Genomic DNA, 19,748 nt, shown 5'->3' on the forward strand with positions numbered 1-19,748 from the left:
ACCGGCCAGATGGAGGCTGAGCCCTCCGTCTCCAGGGCTGGGGTGGGCAGGTCGGTATCAGAGTCAGGATGCCTGCAGAGAGTCCCGAGGGGCAACACCTGCAAGCAAAAGCTGCAGCAAGTTCAGAAAGGAAGGGTGTCTCTGGGACAGAGAAGACCCAGAAGCCAAGAGGACGGGGACAACACAGAGAAAGGCCAGTGTTGGGCTGGAGCGCTCACAGCCCCACCTCCAGATCCTTGAGCAGATCCCGGGTCCCAGGACACCCGCCTCACGGAGCTCGGAGAGCCAGCCCGACCCCAAGCCCTTGCCTCTTGGGGAAAACCCACCCACCCTTCAAGACCCTGCAAGAATCTTCGTTCCCCATCACCCTCTTCCTCAGCTCTCAGGAGACACTGCAGAACTTCCGGGTGGAAAGCTCTCTGGAAGGATGCTCAGGGGGTGTTGTCTCTGCACAGTTCCCGGTTGGCTATCCCCAGACAGACAGAAGACTCCTTCTTCCCATGATCTCCTCAGGGCCCTGAGCGTGCTGGCGAGGCAGGTGATGGGGCACAGGAGTCTGGAGGAGGGCTGGAGCGGCCCAAGGCTGAGGGCCTTTCCAGGCCCACTCTCCCCTCCCCCCACTCTCACCTGGGCTGTGAAGATGACCGTCCATTCCTGAAGAGTGTGCACTCTGCCCTTCTTCCATTCACTCCCAGAGGACTCTGCAGCTGCTTGTCTGTCACGCCTTTGGTACCTGCACCACCAGGGAGGCCTTGCCCCTCTTCCCTTGAGGGACTTTTTCAAGGTTCAGCTCAGGTGATTTCCTGTGAACATCTCACACTTCCCAAGATACTTGTTCCTCAGCCCCTACTCTTGCTCCACATCCCTGTCAGCACACTGGTTATTTTAATTTTTTGATGTTTTTGTAGTGCTGGGGATTGAAATCAGGGACTCTCTACCACTGAACTACATCCCAGCCCTTTAAAAACTTTTTTTTTTTTTTTTTTTAATTTTAAGACAGGGTTTTACAAAGTTTCTGAGGTTGACCTCAAACTTGTGATCCTCCTGCCTCAGCCTCCCATGTTGCTGGAATTACAGTTGTGTGCCACCTCACCCAGCACACTCTGTGGTTATTATGTGCTGCCAACCATTCTTCTCACAGGACAGGAGCCCTCGAGGATGCTGCTGTGCAGCCCACAGCCCTGGCTGCCACCTGGTACCTGAGATGCTCCGCCCCATGGTTCCTTCTCCCAGTGCACAACTCAGGCTCTTACCTGCGTGGAGAGGAGCTGTGCTTTCAATCTCCTTCCCATCTGTCATCCCATTTGGTACCAACAGCCCAGAAAAGAAAAGGAAGACCAGAGAGAGGATGTGGCCAACCAACGTCACACAGCCAGGTGGCAGAGTTTCCTGCCCAGCAGCTCCAAATGGCCCAACTTTGGACCATTTTCCTTTAATGCAAAATCCTAGGGGGTCTGGTACCCCAGAGCTGCCATGTGTTTGGAAGTCATATGTTTAAAAGACAAGAAATGGCCACCCTTGCCAGACCCCATGCCCTCTGCTAGCCTCCTGGCCTGGGCCACCACACCCCACAGGATCTGGATGCTCTTTCCCTTGCCGTTTCTGCGCACCAGGACCTGCCATGGCTCAGATCCTCCCTTTCTCCTTCCGGGGGTGGCCGAGGTTGCTCCTGTTGAGCGCAGCTTTGCAGAGGACCCGAGGACAGCAGCTGAGAATCACCCACCAGGCATTGAAGAAGAGATGCGCGACGGTGAGATGGATTTGTGCTCAGGGGTCACAGTGGACCCCTCGCTACCAAGCCCAGGGCACAGGACAGCTCACCTACCTGCCCTGGAGCCCTCCTCTCCTGCCTAGGCTCAGCCTCAGCTCCTCTGGCCAAGAGAGAAGCAGGCAGGTCTCCAGCTGCACCAGCCCAGAGGCCTCTCTGCCCACCGTGACTGGCCTCATCTGCAAGAAGCGAACGCACAACAATAGATGGTGCTCCTGCGCAGGGGCTGACGGTGCTCCCGCGGAGGGGCTGCAGGAGCCCCGCGAGATGAGGCGTGTGGAGAGCTGGCACGGTGCCCTGCACAGAGCGGTGCCAGTCTGCTGGCCATTCTGCTCATGACGGGAAAAATGGAGCGAGGCTGCAGGTCCTGCGCTGAGCTCCTCCACACACTGGAGTCTTCTGGCTCGGGTCCGGGTCACTACCCTTTAGCTCTGTGCCAGGACTCAGCCTGGAGCGGGCTTGTGGGCGAGACCAGTGATGATTCTGGAATTGTGGGCTGTGCCCATCTCTCTGTCCCTGACTCTGAGTTTCTATTGTTTGAGCCTCAACTAGGGAAACTTCAACACTCGCAGTTGGTAGATGAGGAAACCGAAGCCAGGGACTGCCTGGAGTTCCCACGCCAGTCACTGTCAGAGCCAGGCTGGGGCCGACTCCTCCCTCCTGCCCAGAGCTGTGTCCACAGCACCCGTCTCTGTGTGGTTTAGACCTTTTTGTTCCAGCCCATCTGAACTCATCTTTCAGTCAGGGACAGGTACCTTGGCTAGGTCACCCTCCCAGGAACAGGGAGACTGCCCCCTGGGTGTGGGGGCAGGGGCCCAGTGGGGGCCAAGAATGCAGTTGCTCTGGCCCCAGGGCCTGGGCCGGGCTGCCCACAGAGGAGCCAGTGTGCCCAGACATTGGGGCTTTGTGAGCTTGGAACTTGAACTCCATGTGGAGCTGGTGTTTTCCGTCGACCTGACATTGTTCAGGTTGACTGAATATCAGTGTCTGAGCACCCAGAGGCCAGCTCCCCGGAGCCAGCCAGGGTCTTGGGTGAGGGTGGTTGGAGAAGAAGGGGCGGAGGCTGCCTGAGCCCACGAGCCCTTAGCAGGTACCCGTGGGAAGGCTGTAGAGTGAGAGAGTCCTGAGGGAGGACCCCAAGATGGAGAGAGGAGGGGCCCTTGCATTTTGGGGCCAGAGCAGAGGTGTGGAGCCGAGGATGGGCCAAGGCAGGGCAGAGGGATCAGAGGTGGGGGCCAGAGCCCGAGAGCCCAGCCACCGGCGTTTGGTCCACAGAGGAAGACACAGGAGAATCCTAGGGGCCAGGAGCCCCATGGGAGGCCTTAGGGGCTGGCCAGGCCGGGGTGGGGTGAGCCCGACACACAGCTGTCCAGATGTGGGTGAAAGATAACTCTGTTTATGGGGCACTGGGTGGGAGTGGGGTAGGGGGTGGGAAGGGGCTCCAGCTGTGGGGCGGGCAGATTAGGAGGCGGGGGCATGAGTCAGGGGTTTGGGAGCTGCCCCTGGGCGCCAGAGTGTGGCCTGGTGCTGTTAGAGCGGCTGTGAACTCAGCCAGTCACAGAGGGCACCAGTGGCTACAGGACTTTGCTGAAGGACCCGAGGCTCCTGAGCAGGTACGTGGGGCAGGAAGGGGCTTGGGGGGCTTTGGTACCTACCCTGAGTGTTTGTGTAAGTGGACAGCCTGAATCTGTTCCCAAATGGCATGGGCCTCCACCCTCCAAGGGGGTGCAGGTGGGTGGGATGGGAACGTGATGACATGCTTGCTGCCCCTCAGGGCAGGGCAGTGGGGCTGCAGGTGGCCCGCGGGAGCAGAGGTGTGCACGGCTGGTGTGTGGGGGTGCAGATCTGACCCTCAGGGCTGGGTCCTGGCAGGTTCCTATCTACCTGCCCCTTGGATCCCACAAACTCTGACCTCACTCACCCTACACACCTCTTTCTTCCAAGTATGGGGGTTCCCAGGTCACACCACATCCCACCTAGGAGACAAGATGATGCTCACTACTCCTTCCCGTTTGGGCTGCTTCCCAGGGTCTATCTGGGGGAACTGGCACTGTCCCCAGCCTGGTGAATATTTGAAAGGAAAGGAAGAACCCTCCCCAGCACCTGCAGATTGCAAAACTCTTAGCTCATGCCGATTCCATGGCGAGCGAAGGCGAAATGGGGGGGGATGGAGATGGCAAGTCTGACCTTGTTCGCAGTGGCAGGGATAATGATAGCCAACACTGACACAGAGGCTTTAAGTGCCACGCACAGTGCTGAATGTTTCACGAACTTAATGAGCATTTTAAGGTATCATTATTATCAGCTCCATTTTACAGATGAAAAAAACTGAAGCACAGAGAGTTTGAGTCACTTGCCCAAGGTCACACAGTAAATGGTAGGGCTGGGATATGAACACAGGCCATTCCACTGCAGTCCGTACTCTTAACTGCTGATGAGAAACCAACTAGGAGCTGTTCTCTTTTCTGGGAGGCAACTCGGCGTAATGGTTACTGACATGGTGGAAGTCAGGTAGGCCGGGGCTCCAGCCTGCCTCTGACGCCTGCCTGATGAAGCGGGTCAGCTCCTCTGGGCCTCAGCTTTCTCATCTGTGAAAAGGAGCTACTGACATTACCCGCTTCGCAGAGAGGTTTGGGATTATGGGAGATGAAGCAGTTCAGCTGTCTGTGCCCTGTGGGTTTGATTGCACAAGCTGTCCTTGTCATCTGTCACCCCCAGCCTCCTCCCAGCTGTGCTCCCCCTCCAGGGCGCCAGATACCCCCCTCCCACCTTTATCTGGCCTGGCCCCCCGCTGGTTGGCCCGCCAGCCAGGTGTTTGGCGCACTTCCAAACCCAGAGCCGTGCTGAAGGGGGACCTGGCTCTTATCAGCGCCAGGCAGGAGGCCTGCAGCCGGGGGGTGGCCGGGCCAGGCCAGGGCAGCAATCTGGGTCTGGATGCGCCCTCTGAGGCCCCAGCTGGCTCCAGGTGCCACCGCTCTCCCTTCCTCTCTCTGACTGAAGTCTCAGAGCCCGGGTGGGAAAGCCCTCCTAGCTACAGCCCAGAGAGAGGACCCTGCCCATCCAGCAGAGGCAGCGTGGAGCCCTGGATTCTCTGACTCTGACCATTCCACCCCTTGGCTAGAAAACCAAGTCACAGTCCCAGCCCCACTGGGGCACCCAAGGACCCTCTTGAGGCCACTCAGGAGCTGAGGCCTAGGAGACTGCATGAGCGAGACCAGAGAAAGAAGAGAGAGAACAAACGCAGGCGAGGGAGAGTGGGGGGCAGAGAAGAGGAAGAAAAGAGGGGTGACGGGGTCCTGGAGGAGCGCCCCTGGAGGGACGGCCCCCTCCCAGGCTTGGGGCCCTGCAGAGGCCGACAGTTGTTCCCCCAAGGCAGGGCCCCTGTCACTTCTCCGTTTGGCGGGGCTCGGCCCTGCCTGGCTCTGCTTCCTAGGACTGCGGGAGCACCCCTTCGTCAGGGGTCTCTCCTCATTTCTCTCTTTTGCTCCCCACTTTTTCTTTCTTTCATTCTTTTTTCTTCTTCCTTCCTTTGCGGTGCTGAGGATGGAACCCAGGGCCTCTCACCAGCGAGGCAAGTGCTCCGCCTGCATAGCTCTTTCTGAATGAGCCCCCGCCTGACTTGCTCAAGGCCACCTGTGCACTGCCGCTGTCTCTGTGCCCCAGCCCCTCCTCACCCCTGGCCTGGGCCGCCCCACCTCTCAGCCCTTCAACCCCCCCCCCCCCCCCCCCCCCCGTGTGTCTAGAGCTCGCTCCTGTGACCCCTGCGCCACCAGGTCCTGCTCTTCCTCCTGCCACACAGCTAGATGACTGGTGCCCAGCACAATTGGCCTCCTAACTCCTTTCATCTCTGGGACCCTCAAGGTGGCCCTGCGTTCCTGGTGTTCCTTCCAGCGGGGGCTGGAAGCTTCTCAAAAGTAGCCTTGTCCTTCTCAGTCTCCAACACTCAGCAGAGTGGCCACGTTTGTTGACCCGACCCGAATGCCTGTGGCCCCAGTGTTCTGTGCTGCAGGGGTGAGGGCAGCAGAGGAGGCCCCTCTGCACCCAGTTTTAGGCCACCTTAGATGATCCCTACCCTCCCGGGGGCCTGTCCTCACGCTCCCCATGGCATTTATTCCTCTCCATCATAAACATTCTGAAGAAACTGAGACCCAGGGCTCAGCAGCCTCCTGGATGGTCCCTGGTCGTTCTGGCTCTTCACACCCTGAGCCCCAAGCCTGCAATGGGGAGCCATCACCATAGTCACTCAACACATGTTTATTGAGCACCTACTATGTGGCAACCCCTCTGCTGCGAGTCGGGGACTTCATGGGGTTTGAGACATGCAGGGTCTTGGCACTCATGTGCTTCCCTTTGTCCTGCAACGTATACACAAATAAATCAAAGAACCAGAAAATGCCAGACTGGGTTAATGAATGTTAGAGTGGTCAGGAAGGGCCTCTAAAGAGGTGGTGTTCGAACTGAGATGTGAGAAGGGCTGAGGTGTTGGCAGCAGGTGCATTCAGGATGTGAGCAACTGGATGTGCAAAGGGCCTGGGACAGGAAAGGGCTTGGTGAGTTCTAGAAGCAAGGAGGCCAATGAGTTAGGTGGAGAGTGGGCAAGAAAGAAGATTCAAGATGGGTCGGGGAAGGGGCTGAGGTTGTGGCTCAGTGGAGAGCACTTGTCTAGCATGTGTGAGGCACTGGGTTCGATTCTCAGCACCACATAAAAATAAAGATGGGTTGGGGAAATGACAGATGTGGTGGTGTGCACCTGTAATCCCAGCTACCCAGGGAATCTGAGGCAGGAGGATCACAAGTTTGAGGCCAGCCTGGGAAACTCAGTGAGACCCTGTATCAAATTAAATAATAATAATAAGAGGGCTGTGGATGTAGCTCAGTAAAGTGCTTAACTAGCATACATGAGTCCCTGGGTGAATTCCCAGCACTGGAAAACGACACACACAAAAAAAAAAACACACCTAAAGTAAAGTAAAGCCTGGTGTGGTGGAGCACACCTGTAATCTCAGCAACGCGGTGGGCTGAGACAGGAGGATCTCAAGTTCAAGGCCAGCCTCATTAATTTCACAAGACGTTCAGCAATTCAGCGCGACCTTGTCTCAAAATAAATAATATAAAGGACTAGGGGTGTGGCAAAGAGCTCCTGGATTCGATCTCCAGTACAAAATAAATAAATAAGTAAAATAAAATAGAAACACAACTCAAGATGTGGGTGGGGAGAGAGGCAGGTTTACGTGTCCCTGGGATCCGTGGGCCACTCTAGTGGTGCTGCCACCTCACGCCCTGTGGAAAACAACCATTTCTGGGAGAAAGGGGGTTGACATGGAGACCTTCAGGAGAGACAAGCCCCCTGAAGAAGGGTCAGGTCATGCCTAGGAGTTGGCTGAATGCTGGGGATGGGCGGGAAGAGAAGCCAGGTGAGGAGGTTGGCATTGGACCTGAACACTTGCCCACTTTCCCAAACACACTTGGACTCAGCAGTCTCCTGCCCCATCCGGGTCTGCCCTGGGACCAACCCAGCTCTTCCCAGCGCCCCACCCATGCTTCCTTCCTGGGACCCCACTGCCTCCCTCCCATCATCTGCCATCTCCTGCCACTGCTCTGCAGCCCCCGGGGGAAGACGGGGTGACCTCAGGACGCCCCGGGCCTCACTCACTCTCTGCCCCTCCCTTGCAGAGACCCGCGGTGCGGGTTATGCTGGGGGCTCGGATCACGTGGACAACTGGACACTCAGGACAGAACCATGGGAGATTCGCAGGTAGGTCTCTCCCGGCCTCTGCAGGGCTCCTGCCGGGGGGCTGTGGGAGGCCAGTCCTGGCTGCTACCTTCAGGGGACAGCAGGCCAGTCTTGACAGCCACTTCCCACAGGAGGACTATGAAGAAGTGCTGGAGGAGATCCTAGAGCAGGAGGAATATGAGGACCCAGGCGTCCCCGTGTTCCAGGTGGAGGAGCCAGAAGGTGAATCCGTCTCCTGCCCTCTGCCACGTTGAAGGACTGAGTGCCAGCAGGGACAGCGGAGGAACTTGTCCTCCCCTCTCTCCACAGCCCCACCCCACCACCCCCAACCCTGGGGCCAGTTCTCCCCACGATCCTGGTTGATTGGAGGATAAACAGCCTTTGTTTGAAATGATCATAGGAGGTGGCTGGGGGCGGCAGGGCAGGGCACAGGGCCAGTCGCCCGTCCGTCCCTGTGCCCGTTTCGCATGTGAGAGAGCGACCAGGCCTACCTGGGACAAGGGCATGGACCCACCGGCCACCTGTGCCCAACAGTGCCAGCTTTGGGCCTGGTGTTGGGCCCCTTTGGAGAATATCAGTCTGTCTTGGGGGCTGGAGGTCCTGAGAAATGGAGGGTGCTCTGGGGACCTGCTGAGCAGAGAGACCCTAGGAGCCCGCACCACCTTCCTTGGCCTGTCCAAGGTCTTTGGTGGGGAGCCCCAGGCGGGCACCTGTTTACTGTCAACAGGACTTAAGTGCAGGCAATTGGTACTGAAGTTAAGAGGCCCCTCTGGGGAATGAGGGCAGGGGTGGGGTGGAAGGGAGGATATAAGGGGCTCACCCCACCTGGATGTCCTTTGGGGGAGTCTACCCAGCTGGCTTGTCGAGACAGGTAGGAAGAGGAAAGGGAGTCTAGTCCCAGAGGTGGGATGGGAGGGAGGAGACCCTAGGTCCATCCTGCACTTTGGGACTCAGGACTGTCCTCCCCCAGGGATCCTCAACAAGACTCCGGCAGGGAGTGACAGAGCCAGGCATGGGGAGCCATGTGGCACTGAGTGGCAGGGGGACAGCGGGGACACCAGGGTCCCACCCATGGGCAGTGAAGTGGGCCTGGGTGTTTGCGGGCCTGGGGGCGAGGAGGAGGAAGGGCCAGACAGCACTCACCAGCCTCTGGGCTCCCGTTTTTCAGCTCTCCCTGCGGAGCCAACAGCCACAGACTACGACCGCATCCCCACAGCCCCCGGCACCCACGAGGTGAGAACCGGCTCCCCAGGTCTTCCCCAGGCTGCCTTTGGGACCCCCTATGGGGGATAGAGGCAGCCTCCAGGCGGGGAAACCCCACAAAAGGCAGAAGAGTGGGGTTCTGGAAATGGGTGGAAGGGAAGGGGACACCCACACTAAGAGGTAGATCAGGGTTCCTTTCCGGAAACTCTCTGTGCAAAGATCCAACTGCTAAGGGCTGAAGCCTGGGGCCCTGGCTGGGTTTTTGGGGACACAAAAAATTAAATACACACTCTCCTCCGCCCAGGCCCACAAGTCCCTGCTGGTTGCCAGGCTGGTTAGGAACTTGGGCCTATCCTCTGCTCTGGCCCTGAAAGTGGACCCCTGGCCTCAAGGACATGCTGAGTCACATGCATGCATGTCTTGGAGGCAGGAAACTGCACCAATGGCCCCCCAGTTCCCTTCATCTTCAGCCACCAGGCTTCAATTTTCTCTTTCTCCCCCAAGTGGTCACTCCAGTGATCCAGAGGTTCTCCAAGCCCCTTCTGAGTAAGGGCCTGGTGAGGAAGGTGTGGCTGGAGCCCGCAGCGTGGGCCCTTGCGCTGTCCCCACACTCTGAGCTCGCTCAGGGTCTGCCCCTGGACCCTCCAAGGCCCTGGGCCTCTTCCAGAGATCTTCCCAGAACTTCTGGGTACCCACTGGGCCCTGGGGTCCCTGGCTCCCGTGGGTCCTGCCTGTGGCCTGCTGGAGTAACTCAGACCCATGGGCTGCAGGTGTATGTGGAGCTTCACCAACTGGTGATGGACGAGAAGAACCAGGAGCTACAATGGATGGAGGCAGCGCACTGGATGCTACTGGAGGAAAACCTGGGGCAGGATGGGGCCTGGGGTCGCCCGCACCTGTCTTACCTCACCTTCTGGAGCCTCCTGGAGCTGCAGAAAATCTTTGCCAAGAGTGAGTCCCACTGGGCCCTCTGTGACACTTGCACAGGAGGCTTATTGCAGGGGACCACGGTCCAACCCCTGCTCATCCCCACTACCTGCAGGTACTGTCCTCCTGGACCTGCAAGAGACCTCCCTGGCCGGGGTGGCCAACCAGCTGCTGGATAGCTTTATCTATGAGGAGCAGATCCGGCCCGAGGACAGAGAGGAACTTCTCCGGACCCTGCTGCTCAAACACAGGTGCCTCTGCCTTCCAGGGCCTGGACTGCCTGCCCAGCAGCCCCATGTCCCCTGCTCCCAGTGGCCCCTTCCCCACAAGGCAGGGCCCCACTTTTCCTCCAACATGGCTCCCACCTCTGGCACCTCACAAGGGATGACCCCGTCTCTGTGCTCGGATTTAGACCCTTAGGTCCTTTGCTGTCCTTTCTTTTGACCTGATATTCCAGACAGAGGCCACCCACTTACGTCACGAGGTTCTTTGTGAGGGTGTTCTGATTCTTCTCCTTCCCTCAGAGCTTCTCTCTGCTCTGGTTGCTGGAGAGTTCTCCTTGATGTCTACCTTTGGTCCCTACCGCCCCTAGTCTCTAGCGTGTTGATAGCCCAGCCCGAGCAACTTACAGAGCCCACGCCCCCATGTGTCCTGCAGCCATGCCCGAGACCTGGAGTCCCTGGGAGGGGTGAAGCCTGCGGTTCTGATGCGCTCTGGGGAGCCTTCTCAGCCTCTGCTCTCCCAACAGCCCTCACTAGAGACACAGCTCTTCTGTGAGCAGGTGAGGCTGCACCAGGGGTGGGCAAGGACAGCTGGAAAGTTCCTTGGATCTGGAATATGGTTGGAAGTGAGAATGGGTAGGAGAGGAAGGGACTGAACGCTCAGGTTTCCTGGATCCAAAGCAGCCTGAGGACCACCCTCCTTCCCACAGGGAGAGGCGAGCACAGACGGGCGCTCACCATCTGGAATTCTGGAGAAGATCCCTCCAGGTTCTGAGGCCACCCTGGTGCTAGTGGGTAAGAGCTGGTGCCTGCTCCTCAGCCCTCCACACCCACTGCTTCTGCCTCGTGTCCTCGCCCAGCCTGCCTTTCCCTGAGCTTAGACCCAGCAGCCTCCTGTCCTAGGTCCATGCGCCTTGGGCCCCCTCAGCCTGGCCTGATCACCTCGTCCCCCCACAGGCCGCGCTGACTTCCTGCAACAGCCAGTGCTGGGCTTTGTCCGGCTGCAGGAGGCAGTGGAGATGGAGGCCGTTGACCCCTCCGTGCCTGTGCGCTTTCTCTTTGTGTTGCTGGGACCCAAGCCCTCCTACACCGACTATATTCAACTTGGCCGGGCTGCTGCCACCCTCATATCAGAAAGGGTGAGAAGGGCCTGTGAGGGCTGGGGGCGCCATGAGGGTCGAGGCTTGCAGTTTGTTCTCCTGCTGGACTGGCCCAGCTGACTTCTGTTAGGTGCACTAGTTGGCTCATTGGGTCTCAGTCAGCCATTTCTATTCCAACTGGCCAGGGGAGTCCAGGTGTGTATAGTCTGGACTGTCTCTGGCCTGGCCTGGTTTGATCTGGTTTAGTCTGACCCACTCTGACCCAGTTCTACCTGGTCATTCTGGCTTGGGCTGGCCAAGTCTGCAGTCTAGCCCCCAGGTTTGCCTACGCTGCTTCCCCTTTCCCCACCCGTTTCCCTGTTTCCCCAGAGCCCTTCCTTATTGGGCAGTAGAGGTGGAGGGGCAGAAAGAGCAGATCCTAGAACTGGGAGCCGGAGGAGAAGATTCTGGTCCCTGGAGGCAGATTCCTAGGTCTTTTTGCTCAGCAGGTCTGGGCCACCCTGACCCTCTCTCCTGCCCCCAGGTGTTCCGCACAGATGCCTACCTAGCCCAGAGCCGGAGGGAGCTGGTGCTCTCCCTGGAGGGCTTTCTGGATTGCAGCCTGGTGCTGCCTCCCACAGATGCCCCGTCCGAGCAGGCCTTGCTCAGCCTGGTGCCTGTGCAGAGGGAGCTGCTCCGGAGACGCTACCTGTCCAGCACTGCCAAGTCGGACCCCAGCTTTTACAAGAACCTAGGTATCTGTCCAGCCCAGGCCAAGGCTTCCCGAGGGACACTCAGACATCCTAGCACAGCCTGCCCACGTCCCATAAGACACCCTGTCTCACTGCTCCCTGCCCCTGCTTCCCAGCCTCTGTGGCCACCCTATTCCCACTGACTCCCCTCTAACCATGTTCCTCTACCACAGGCTTGAATGGGGGCCCAGCAGGCCCTGGGGGCCCAGATGACCCTCTGCAGCGTACAGGCCGGCTCTTTGGGGGCCTGGTGCGTGACATCCGGCGCCGCTACCCTCTCTACCTGAGTGATATCACAGATGCACTCAGTCCCCAGGTCCTGGCTGCTGTCATCTTTATCTACTTTGCTGCCTTGTCACCTGCCATCACCTTTGGTGGCCTCCTGGGTCAGTATCAATTATTGCCCTCTCTGACCCTCTTGCCTCTGCCTCAGTCCTGACTTCTGATCTGACCCTGTGGACCCCTGCATCTGCCAGGCTATGACCTGCTCTTTTGGTCCCAGGAAATAATCTCTTGACCTTGACCCTACTTTGACCTTTCCCTACAGGAGAAAAGACCCGGTACCAGATGGGGGTGTCGGAACTGCTCATCTCTACCGCGGTGCAGGGCATTCTCTTCGCACTCCTGGGGGCTCAGCCCCTGCTTGTGGTTGGCTTCTCAGGACCCCTGCTGGTGTTTGAGGAATCCTTCTTCTCGGTAGCGCTGTCCTGGTTCCACTCTGACCCTGACCCTGGCCCCACCTGCCTGATGCACAGTGCCTGAGCCCTGTTTGTCTGACCCGGTGTCCCCTGACTGCCCTGCAGTTCTGTGAGAACAATGGCATGGAGTACATCGTGGGCCGCGCCTGGATCGGCTTCTGGCTCATCCTGCTGGTGGTGCTGGTGGTGGCTTTCGAGGGCAGCTTCCTGGTGCGCTTCATCTCCCGCTATACGCAGGAGATCTTCTCCTTCCTCATCTCCCTCATCTTCATCTATGAGACCTTCTCCAAGCTGATCAAGGTGCGGGTCTGTCATCCATACCGCATGGTGTGGCTGTGTCTCCACCTGTGTGCACGACCTTGTGACAGTGCATGAGTGTGGACACATACGTGTCTGTGTTCACTCACCTGCTGACCGTGACCACACACCTGCCGCCTGGGACCCAGTCTTCTTGCCAAGCATGCGGAGTGGCTGCATGTGAGAAGGCTCCTCTGTGGGCCCAGGTCCACGTTCATGACCACACACGATGTGACTAGTGGGCCAGCACGTGAGCGAGGCTGCCTGGGAAGCGGCCTGCGCGTGCACAGCGAGGGCCTGACGCTAGCACTAGCCCTCAAGAGCCCAGGGGAGCACTCTGTCCTTAGCTTGCCTCCTGTCACCCACCCTGCCTGCCTCTGCATCTGCACTTCATAGGGAGGAAGGGTGGACACTATGTGTCTCCCCAATTCTATGAGTCAGTGGGTCTTCCTGTTTCCAAGTCTTTTCAGCCTATTTTATTTATTTATTTATTTATTTATTTATTTATTTATTTATTGCAGTGCTGGGAGTTGAACCCAGGACTTCACACATGCTAGGCATGTGCTGTGCCACTGAGCCACCCCCAGCCCCCTGAGCCATTTTTAGAAGCCTCTTTATCACTTGTTCTTACCCTCTTGGCTTCTTGTGTCTTCCGAGCCCTGGGAATGCTGGTCTGCATACACACATTCTAACCGTCTCCATGGCCCACATCCACCCAAGCCTAACCTGGTCTTCATCCCTGAAAACCAAGCTGTAGAAGCCCCTCTGTTACCCTGTCAGTTGACAATGAAGGTGGACAGATGATGGATGGATGGATGATAGGACTGGGTAGATTTATCTGCCACTTCCCAGCCCAAGCCAAGGCTGGGAGGGAGCAGGATGCCTTGGTTTTCTCTTGTAGATCTTCCAGGATCACCCTCTGAAAAACTCCTATGACCCTCCTCTGATGATAAAGTCCAAGCCTCAAAATCCCCTGCCCAACACCGCCCTCTTCTCCCTTGTGCTCATGGTTGGCACCTTCTCATTTGCCATAATGCTACGCAAGTTCAAGAACAGCTCCTACTTCCCTGGCAAGGTCAGCACACCTTCCCTACCTGTCCCTGCCTACACTACACTGTCCCAAGCCAAAGCCCTCATGCCACCCCAGCCCCTATTCTTAGCTCCCCTTCTTACACGTCCCCAATTCCAAGCCTCCCTGTCCCCATGCCAGAGTCTCTCTCCACAGGCAAGCCCCTCACCCCTCCGCATGCCCAGCCTAGGAAACTGGGATAGTTTTGGGGAGTGGGGAATGCCGTGGGGCCAGGGTGGGCTGAACCAGAGGAAGAGGAGAGGGAGGTATAGTTGAGGCGAGGACAGGCCATTAGATGCTGATAGATCCCTTGGGCACAGTAGGGCCCCTGAATAAATGTGGGACAGGAGGGAAGAGAGGTGGGAGGCAGGAAGTAGGGAGCAACTGGGTGCTGACCACTGGTCCCTTCATCTGCCTCTAGCTGCGTCGGGTCATAGGTGACTTCGGGGTTCCCATCTCCATCCTCATCATGGTCCTGGTGGATAACTTCGTCAAGGGAACCTACACCCAGGTGATCCCTCCTTCAGCTCCTCCCTTCTGACAGCACCATTCTCATTTCTTTCCCCTCTTGCTCCCCCTCCCCAGAACAGCTCTCCCTAGCTAGAACTACCTCTACTCTTCCATGCCTCCCCTGGGAACCCCAGTTTCTTCCCACAGCTCAAAGGACCCCTCTAGCCCAACAGATCACTCTCTTTACTCCTTAGTTCAGGGCAGTAGGAAAGTGTCTTCCTGGAGTCAGGCAGATCTGAGTATAAAACTCAGCTCTTGCAGCCAAATAGCTCTGTGATGTGGGGCAAGCTACGTAACCTCTCTGATCCTGTTTTCTCATCTATAAAGTTGGGAACAACTTTAGTGCAGAGACTGGGTACAGAGTAAGTGCTCAATGTAAGTACATTCCCAAGCACACCACCCAATTCCCTGACACGCAGGACCTTGCCTCCGGCTTCCCCCGCCCCTGGTGTTCTCACCAGCTGCCTCTTCCCACAGAAACTCTCAGTGCCTGATGGCCTCAAGGTGTCCAACTCCACAGCCCGAGGCTGGATCATCCACCCGCTTGGCTTGTACTCCAACTTCCCCATCTGGATGATGTTTGCCTCTGCCCTGCCTGCCCTGCTGGTCTTCATCCTCATATTCCTTGAGTCTCAGATCACCACGTAAGAGCCAGGATGGGAGCTGGGCCGGGGAGGGCCAGAGGTGGGAAAGGGGCAGGCGTTGAGCATGCAGATGACCCCACTCTTAAGAGTGATGGGCTGTCCAGGTTTTGTGGCTCCTGAAGTTATGTAATTTTGAGGCTCCTTTTTAAAACAATGTATAAATGAGAACTATGAAATTAGGTGCCGGCTCTCAGAAAGGGCCCATACAGGCAAAGCCCCCTGAAATCAAAGCTGTTTTAGTTTCAGCAAATCTGCCTCTGGGTGTTCCGAAGACATTTCTACCCTCAGAGTCTGGATTTGCAAGATGAACTAAAGGGAGAGATCGAAGAATTCAAAGGGAGACAGGCACGGGAGGCAAAAGTGGGGGTGCAGAGAGAGACCCCAGTGTGGGGAAGGAAGGAGGGGGCAAAGGAGGTAGAGGCTGACCAGACCTCCTCCCTCCCCCAGGTTGATTGTCAGCAAGCCGGAGCGCAAGATGATAAAGGGCTCCGGTTTTCACCTGGACCTGCTGCTAGTTGTGGGCATGGGTGGAGTGGCTGCCCTTTTTGGGATGCCCTGGCTCAGTGCCACCACAGTGCGTTCAGTCACCCATGCCAACGCCCTTACCGTCATGGGTAAGGCCAGCACGCCAGGGGCCACAGCCCAGATCCAGGAGGTCAAGGAGCAGAGGATCAGCGGGTTACTGGTCTCGGTGCTTGTGGGTGAGTGAGGGCTGGCCCCGCCCTCCATCATCCTGCCCCTGCCTACCCTGCTCCCAGTCCCTTCCCTAAGGATCCAAGGTTCCCTCTTGCTCTGCAGCCAGGTCCCCACACACCCAGTGCCCACCTCTCCCAGCATCAGTGACTCATAGGAGGGAAACCTCAAGACATTCCTGCAGTGCTGGGACACTGGGCTGGACATCTGTGCAGGAGAGGAAGGGGCTTCTGTAGACCACACCCTGAGCTCACCCTACAGAAGCGCCCAGTCAGCTGTGGGTTCCTGCCCTGCCCTGCTGCTGACCCAGTACTCCTCCTGGTCTCTGAGCCTGAGTGCCCCACCCGCACAGAGAAGTCATTAGCTGCCCCTTGGTTCTCTTCCAGCTCAGCTGCTTTATGACTAGTGCAAGGGGTGATGTTCCAGGGGCAGAGGGCAGAAGACAAGGGTCACTGGGCCCCATCTGAGTTCTAGAGGAGACAAGTCCACCTGAACTTAATGTGGGCAATGCATAGACACTGGAGAGGCCAGAGAAGGTTCTTTCTTTTCTCTTCCTCCTTCCTCCTCCTCCTCCTCTCCCCCTCCTCCTCCTCCTCCTCCTCCTCCTCCTCCTCCTCCTTCTTCTTCTTCTTCTTCTCTCTCTCTCCCTCTCTCTCTCTCTCTCTCTCTCTCCCATGCTACACACACACCACTGAGCTTCAGCTCCAGTCCCAGGGAAGTTTCTTAAAGGAGGCAAAGTTAGGATTTGGATAGGTGGAAAGTGGTGGAGATGTTCTGGGGTGGGGTGAGGAGAAAGGTGGGTTTCTCTGACCTCAGTAACTCCCACTAGGTTAAGAGTGTGGGATTAAGACAGGCAAGTAGGAGTTTGGTTCGTGCTAGCTGTGTGGCCTTAGGGGAATTGTTCACCTTTCTGAGTTTGTTTTCTCTTTGGAAAAATGGGGATAACCTGTTAAAAGGACCCATAGTAAAGGCCCACATGGTACCCCAAATAGGGGTGCTGGTCCTCTGGGTGACCTTTGGCTAGAATGCATGGTCGTCCCCACAGGCTTGTCCATCTTCATGGAGCCCATCCTGTCCCGCATCCCCCTGGCTGTGCTGTTTGGCATCTTCCTCTACATGGGGGTCACATCCCTCAGTGGCATCCAGCTGTTTGATCGCATCTTGCTTCTGTGCAAGCCTCCCAAGTACCACCCGGATGTGCCCTTCGTCAAGCGGGTACAGGGCCCTGATGGCCGGCCGGCCCTGGTGGGGTGGGGTGCTGGAGCAGGCGGGTGCTGACCCGGCCTCCCCGCAGGTGAGAACTTGGCGCATGCACATGTTCACTGGCATCCAGATCATCTGCCTGGCAGTGCTGTGGGCGGTGAAGTCCACCCCTGCCTCGCTGGCCCTGCCCTTCATCCTCATCCTCACTGTGCCCCTGAGGCGCCTCCTGCTGCCCCTCATCTTCAGCAAGCTGGAGCTCCAGTGTGTGAGTGGCGGCCTGGACCTTGGACTGGAGGGAGGTCACAGACAAGTGCATCCTGGGAGGCCGGAGGCTGGGGCAGGACTCCAGACTGCGGACAGGGAAGGGACAGGGAAGGCCTGGGAGACTGTGAGGGGTGGGTCTTGAAGCTAGGGGAGGCGGACTGTTCACCTTTCTCAGCTTGTTTTCTCTTTGGAAAAATGGGGATAACCTATTAAAAGGACCCATAGTAAAGGCCCACATGGTACCCCAAATTGGGGTGCTGATGCTTAAGGTCTGGGCCTAGGGACAATGTCCAAATCTGGCCTGCTGTGTCCTAGCATGATCTGGAGCAAGTGACCTCATTTCTCTGTGTCTCACCTGTGGCAGGAGAAATAAGGACAGGACTGGTGAAAAGGTTGAGGAAGGTGGGCTGTGTACCCCATGATCTGTCTTGGTCCCCGAGCAGTTAGTCCTCAAGTCTTCCAAATCATTTGGGACAGAGTTTCACTAATAGAATTCTTCCATGATGTAACAGAGGTCACTGCGGGGCTGCCGTGGTGAAGAGGTCTTCTATTCACCCTCTGAGGGTCCTTCCCAGCTGGGTACCAGATCCCCAGGGCCCCTCACCCTTTGAAATCCACTTATCTGGACAACCCTGGAGATGTGGGTGGGGGGATCAGCACAGGACTTGTCCAGGTTTCAAAGACAGCCAGACCCTTTCCCAACTGCAGAGGGGCCTTTAAGAGCCTGCACCTCGGGCCTCTCACCCTCTCTCCCTTCCCCCTTCAGCTGGATGCTGATGACTCCAAGGTGACCTTTGACGAAGAGGAAGGTCGAGACGAATATGACGAGGTGCCCATGCCTGTGTGAGAGGCAGGCCCAGGCCCAGACCCCCCGCAACCATTCCATGTCTCCGCCCTCTCCGGGAGAGCAGAAGTCATGGACTGAGGCTGTGGGTGGGGAGGGAGGAGGTACCTAGGAAACCATCTACAAAAGCTACACTGGCTTTTCTGGCTGGAGATGGCCAGGAGGCCCACATCAGGGAATTTGGTCAACAGTCTCTCTTGCTGCCACATGGCCCATGGGGGTCCACACATGCTGGAAGATTTAGGTCTGAGCCCCCCTCTTCATAGCACAGATGTGGGCAGTAGCACAGATGGGAGGTTGCGGGGGTTTCAGATTCCTGCTGGCTGGCTGTGTGACCTTAGACAGGTCCCTTGACCTCTCCAGCCTCTGCTTCCTCTTCTGTAAAAAGGGTACATTCATAATAATCCCCATGTTATAGTCTGACTTATCCCTTCCCCTCCCTGTCCCAGCCCCACCCTGAGACCCTCTTCTCTGGGACCAGAGAGGTGTCCTGGTGAGGGTGCAGGTGAGCTCCGGGGAAAGCCTGGGCTGGGGACTCCTAGGTGCTCACTCCCTCCCAAGTGCTCCTTCATTCACTGCACACACATTTACCGAGGGCCTGGACCCTGTGGACGCTGCAGAGTCTGAGACAAGACCCTGCCCTGGGTTGGGGGTGGGGGAACAATAATAGTCTATTCTAGATTTGGATGGGGGTGGAGGGAGGTGGGGAGGGTATGGCAGAGTCAGGGAGGGGAGGGAGGAGGGAGGCTTGTAATTTATTAACTGTATATTTTCTGAGAGCTTTCGTTGCATTTTGGCTTTATACATGCACCTGTGCCCCACATTGAGACCCACTCTCCCTTACCCGCTCCGATTCGAATCTTGGGGAGAACCCAGATTTGATCACATGGGGTAGGAGACAGTGGCTTTTCTGGAATATGGGCAAAATCTATTTTTTTACAAAACAAAAATATAAAAAGAGTTGAAAGATCCAAAAGTGGTGAGAAATGGGAGAAATGGAGAATCTGTGTGACAGGGGCTGCTGGAGGCTCCCAGCAGAAGGCTCGCAGGGCATCCCTAAAAGCCAGCACCCGCCACTCACCCCCTCACTATTCTATGCCTCAGTTTCCTCATCTGTAGAAAGGGGACATTAATGGTACCTGTCTTGTAGGGGTGTTCAAGGTTTAGACAATGGAAGTAAAGCTCCGCTTAGCAGCCAGAGCCGGGCCTTGGGGGAACTGCTGGGATGGTTACTCTGATCCAGATGTCCCGCTTTTCCCTCCCCTGCCCCTTGAACATCACCAAGGAGCGAGTGCCCTTCCCTCCACCATGCTTGGGAATAGGTTTTGCCAATAAATGCGTCTGTGTTGGAGCAGCTGCCTTGCCTAAATTTCCTTCCCAGAATTGAGAGCCCAGGGGGTCTTGACTGGACCAGCAGACATGGCAGGCATGGTGGGGGGCGAGGAGAGCCAGACTGGGGGCACCCAAGCATGAAGCAGGCTTGCACCCTGAGAGGGAGCGGGAGAGTAAGAAGAGATGATTTACACTCTAGGCAGCCTTCCTCTCTGCCATAGCAAGACCCTTGGGTGGGAGGAGGAGTTGGGAGGGCATCTCACCCCTTGCCCTTTGTTAATCCCCAAGTCCCTATTTTTTATTTTTTTATTTTTATTTTTGATACCAGGATTGAACTCAGGGGCACTCAATCACTGGGCCACAGCCTTATTTTGTATTTTCTTTAGAGACAGGGTCTCACTGAGTTGCTTAGTGCCTGGCCATTGCTGAGGCTGGCTTTGAACTCGAGATCCTCCTACCTCAGCCTCCGAAGCCACTGGGATTACAGGCACGTGCCACCATGCCTGGTCC

General features: G+C 57.2%; 1 protein-coding gene across 1 annotated transcript; it reads left to right on the top strand.

Annotated features, from left to right (window-relative positions):
• Positions 1 to 3,288: 3,288 nt before the first annotated feature.
• Slc4a1 (solute carrier family 4 member 1 (Diego blood group)) lies at positions 3,289 to 18,544 on the top strand. The gene is made up of 20 exons (XM_047545637.1): positions 3,289 to 3,381; positions 7,442 to 7,523; positions 7,634 to 7,724; positions 8,671 to 8,735; positions 9,476 to 9,656; positions 9,748 to 9,883; positions 10,290 to 10,413; positions 10,564 to 10,648; positions 10,811 to 10,992; positions 11,477 to 11,687; positions 11,858 to 12,070; positions 12,232 to 12,380; positions 12,488 to 12,682; positions 13,581 to 13,754; positions 14,170 to 14,259; positions 14,736 to 14,902; positions 15,350 to 15,603; positions 16,641 to 16,810; positions 16,890 to 17,063; positions 17,829 to 18,544. The coding sequence occupies exons 2-20, from the start codon at positions 7,509 to 7,511 to the stop codon at positions 17,907 to 17,909; spliced, it is 2,757 nt and encodes a 918-aa protein (XP_047401593.1). The 5' UTR covers positions 3,289 to 3,381; positions 7,442 to 7,508; the 3' UTR covers positions 17,910 to 18,544.
• The last annotated feature ends 1,204 nt before the right edge of the window (positions 18,545 to 19,748 follow it).

This window comes from Sciurus carolinensis, chromosome 3, assembly GCF_902686445.1.
Source record: "Sciurus carolinensis chromosome 3, mSciCar1.2, whole genome shotgun sequence".
Lineage (NCBI taxonomy): Eukaryota > Metazoa > Chordata > Mammalia > Rodentia > Sciuridae > Sciurus > Sciurus carolinensis.

What these genes read in the sequence shown, in the direction of transcription:
- Slc4a1 (XM_047545637.1), top strand. An exon ending in GGCCACCCTGGTGCTAGTGG is followed by an intron (nt 10,649 to 10,810) that starts GTAAGAGCTGGT and finishes GTCCCCCCACAG; the next exon opens with GCCGCGCTGACTTCCTGCAA. An exon ending in CTTGAGTCTCAGATCACCAC is followed by an intron (nt 14,903 to 15,349) that starts GTAAGAGCCAGG and finishes TCCCTCCCCCAG; the next exon opens with GTTGATTGTCAGCAAGCCGG.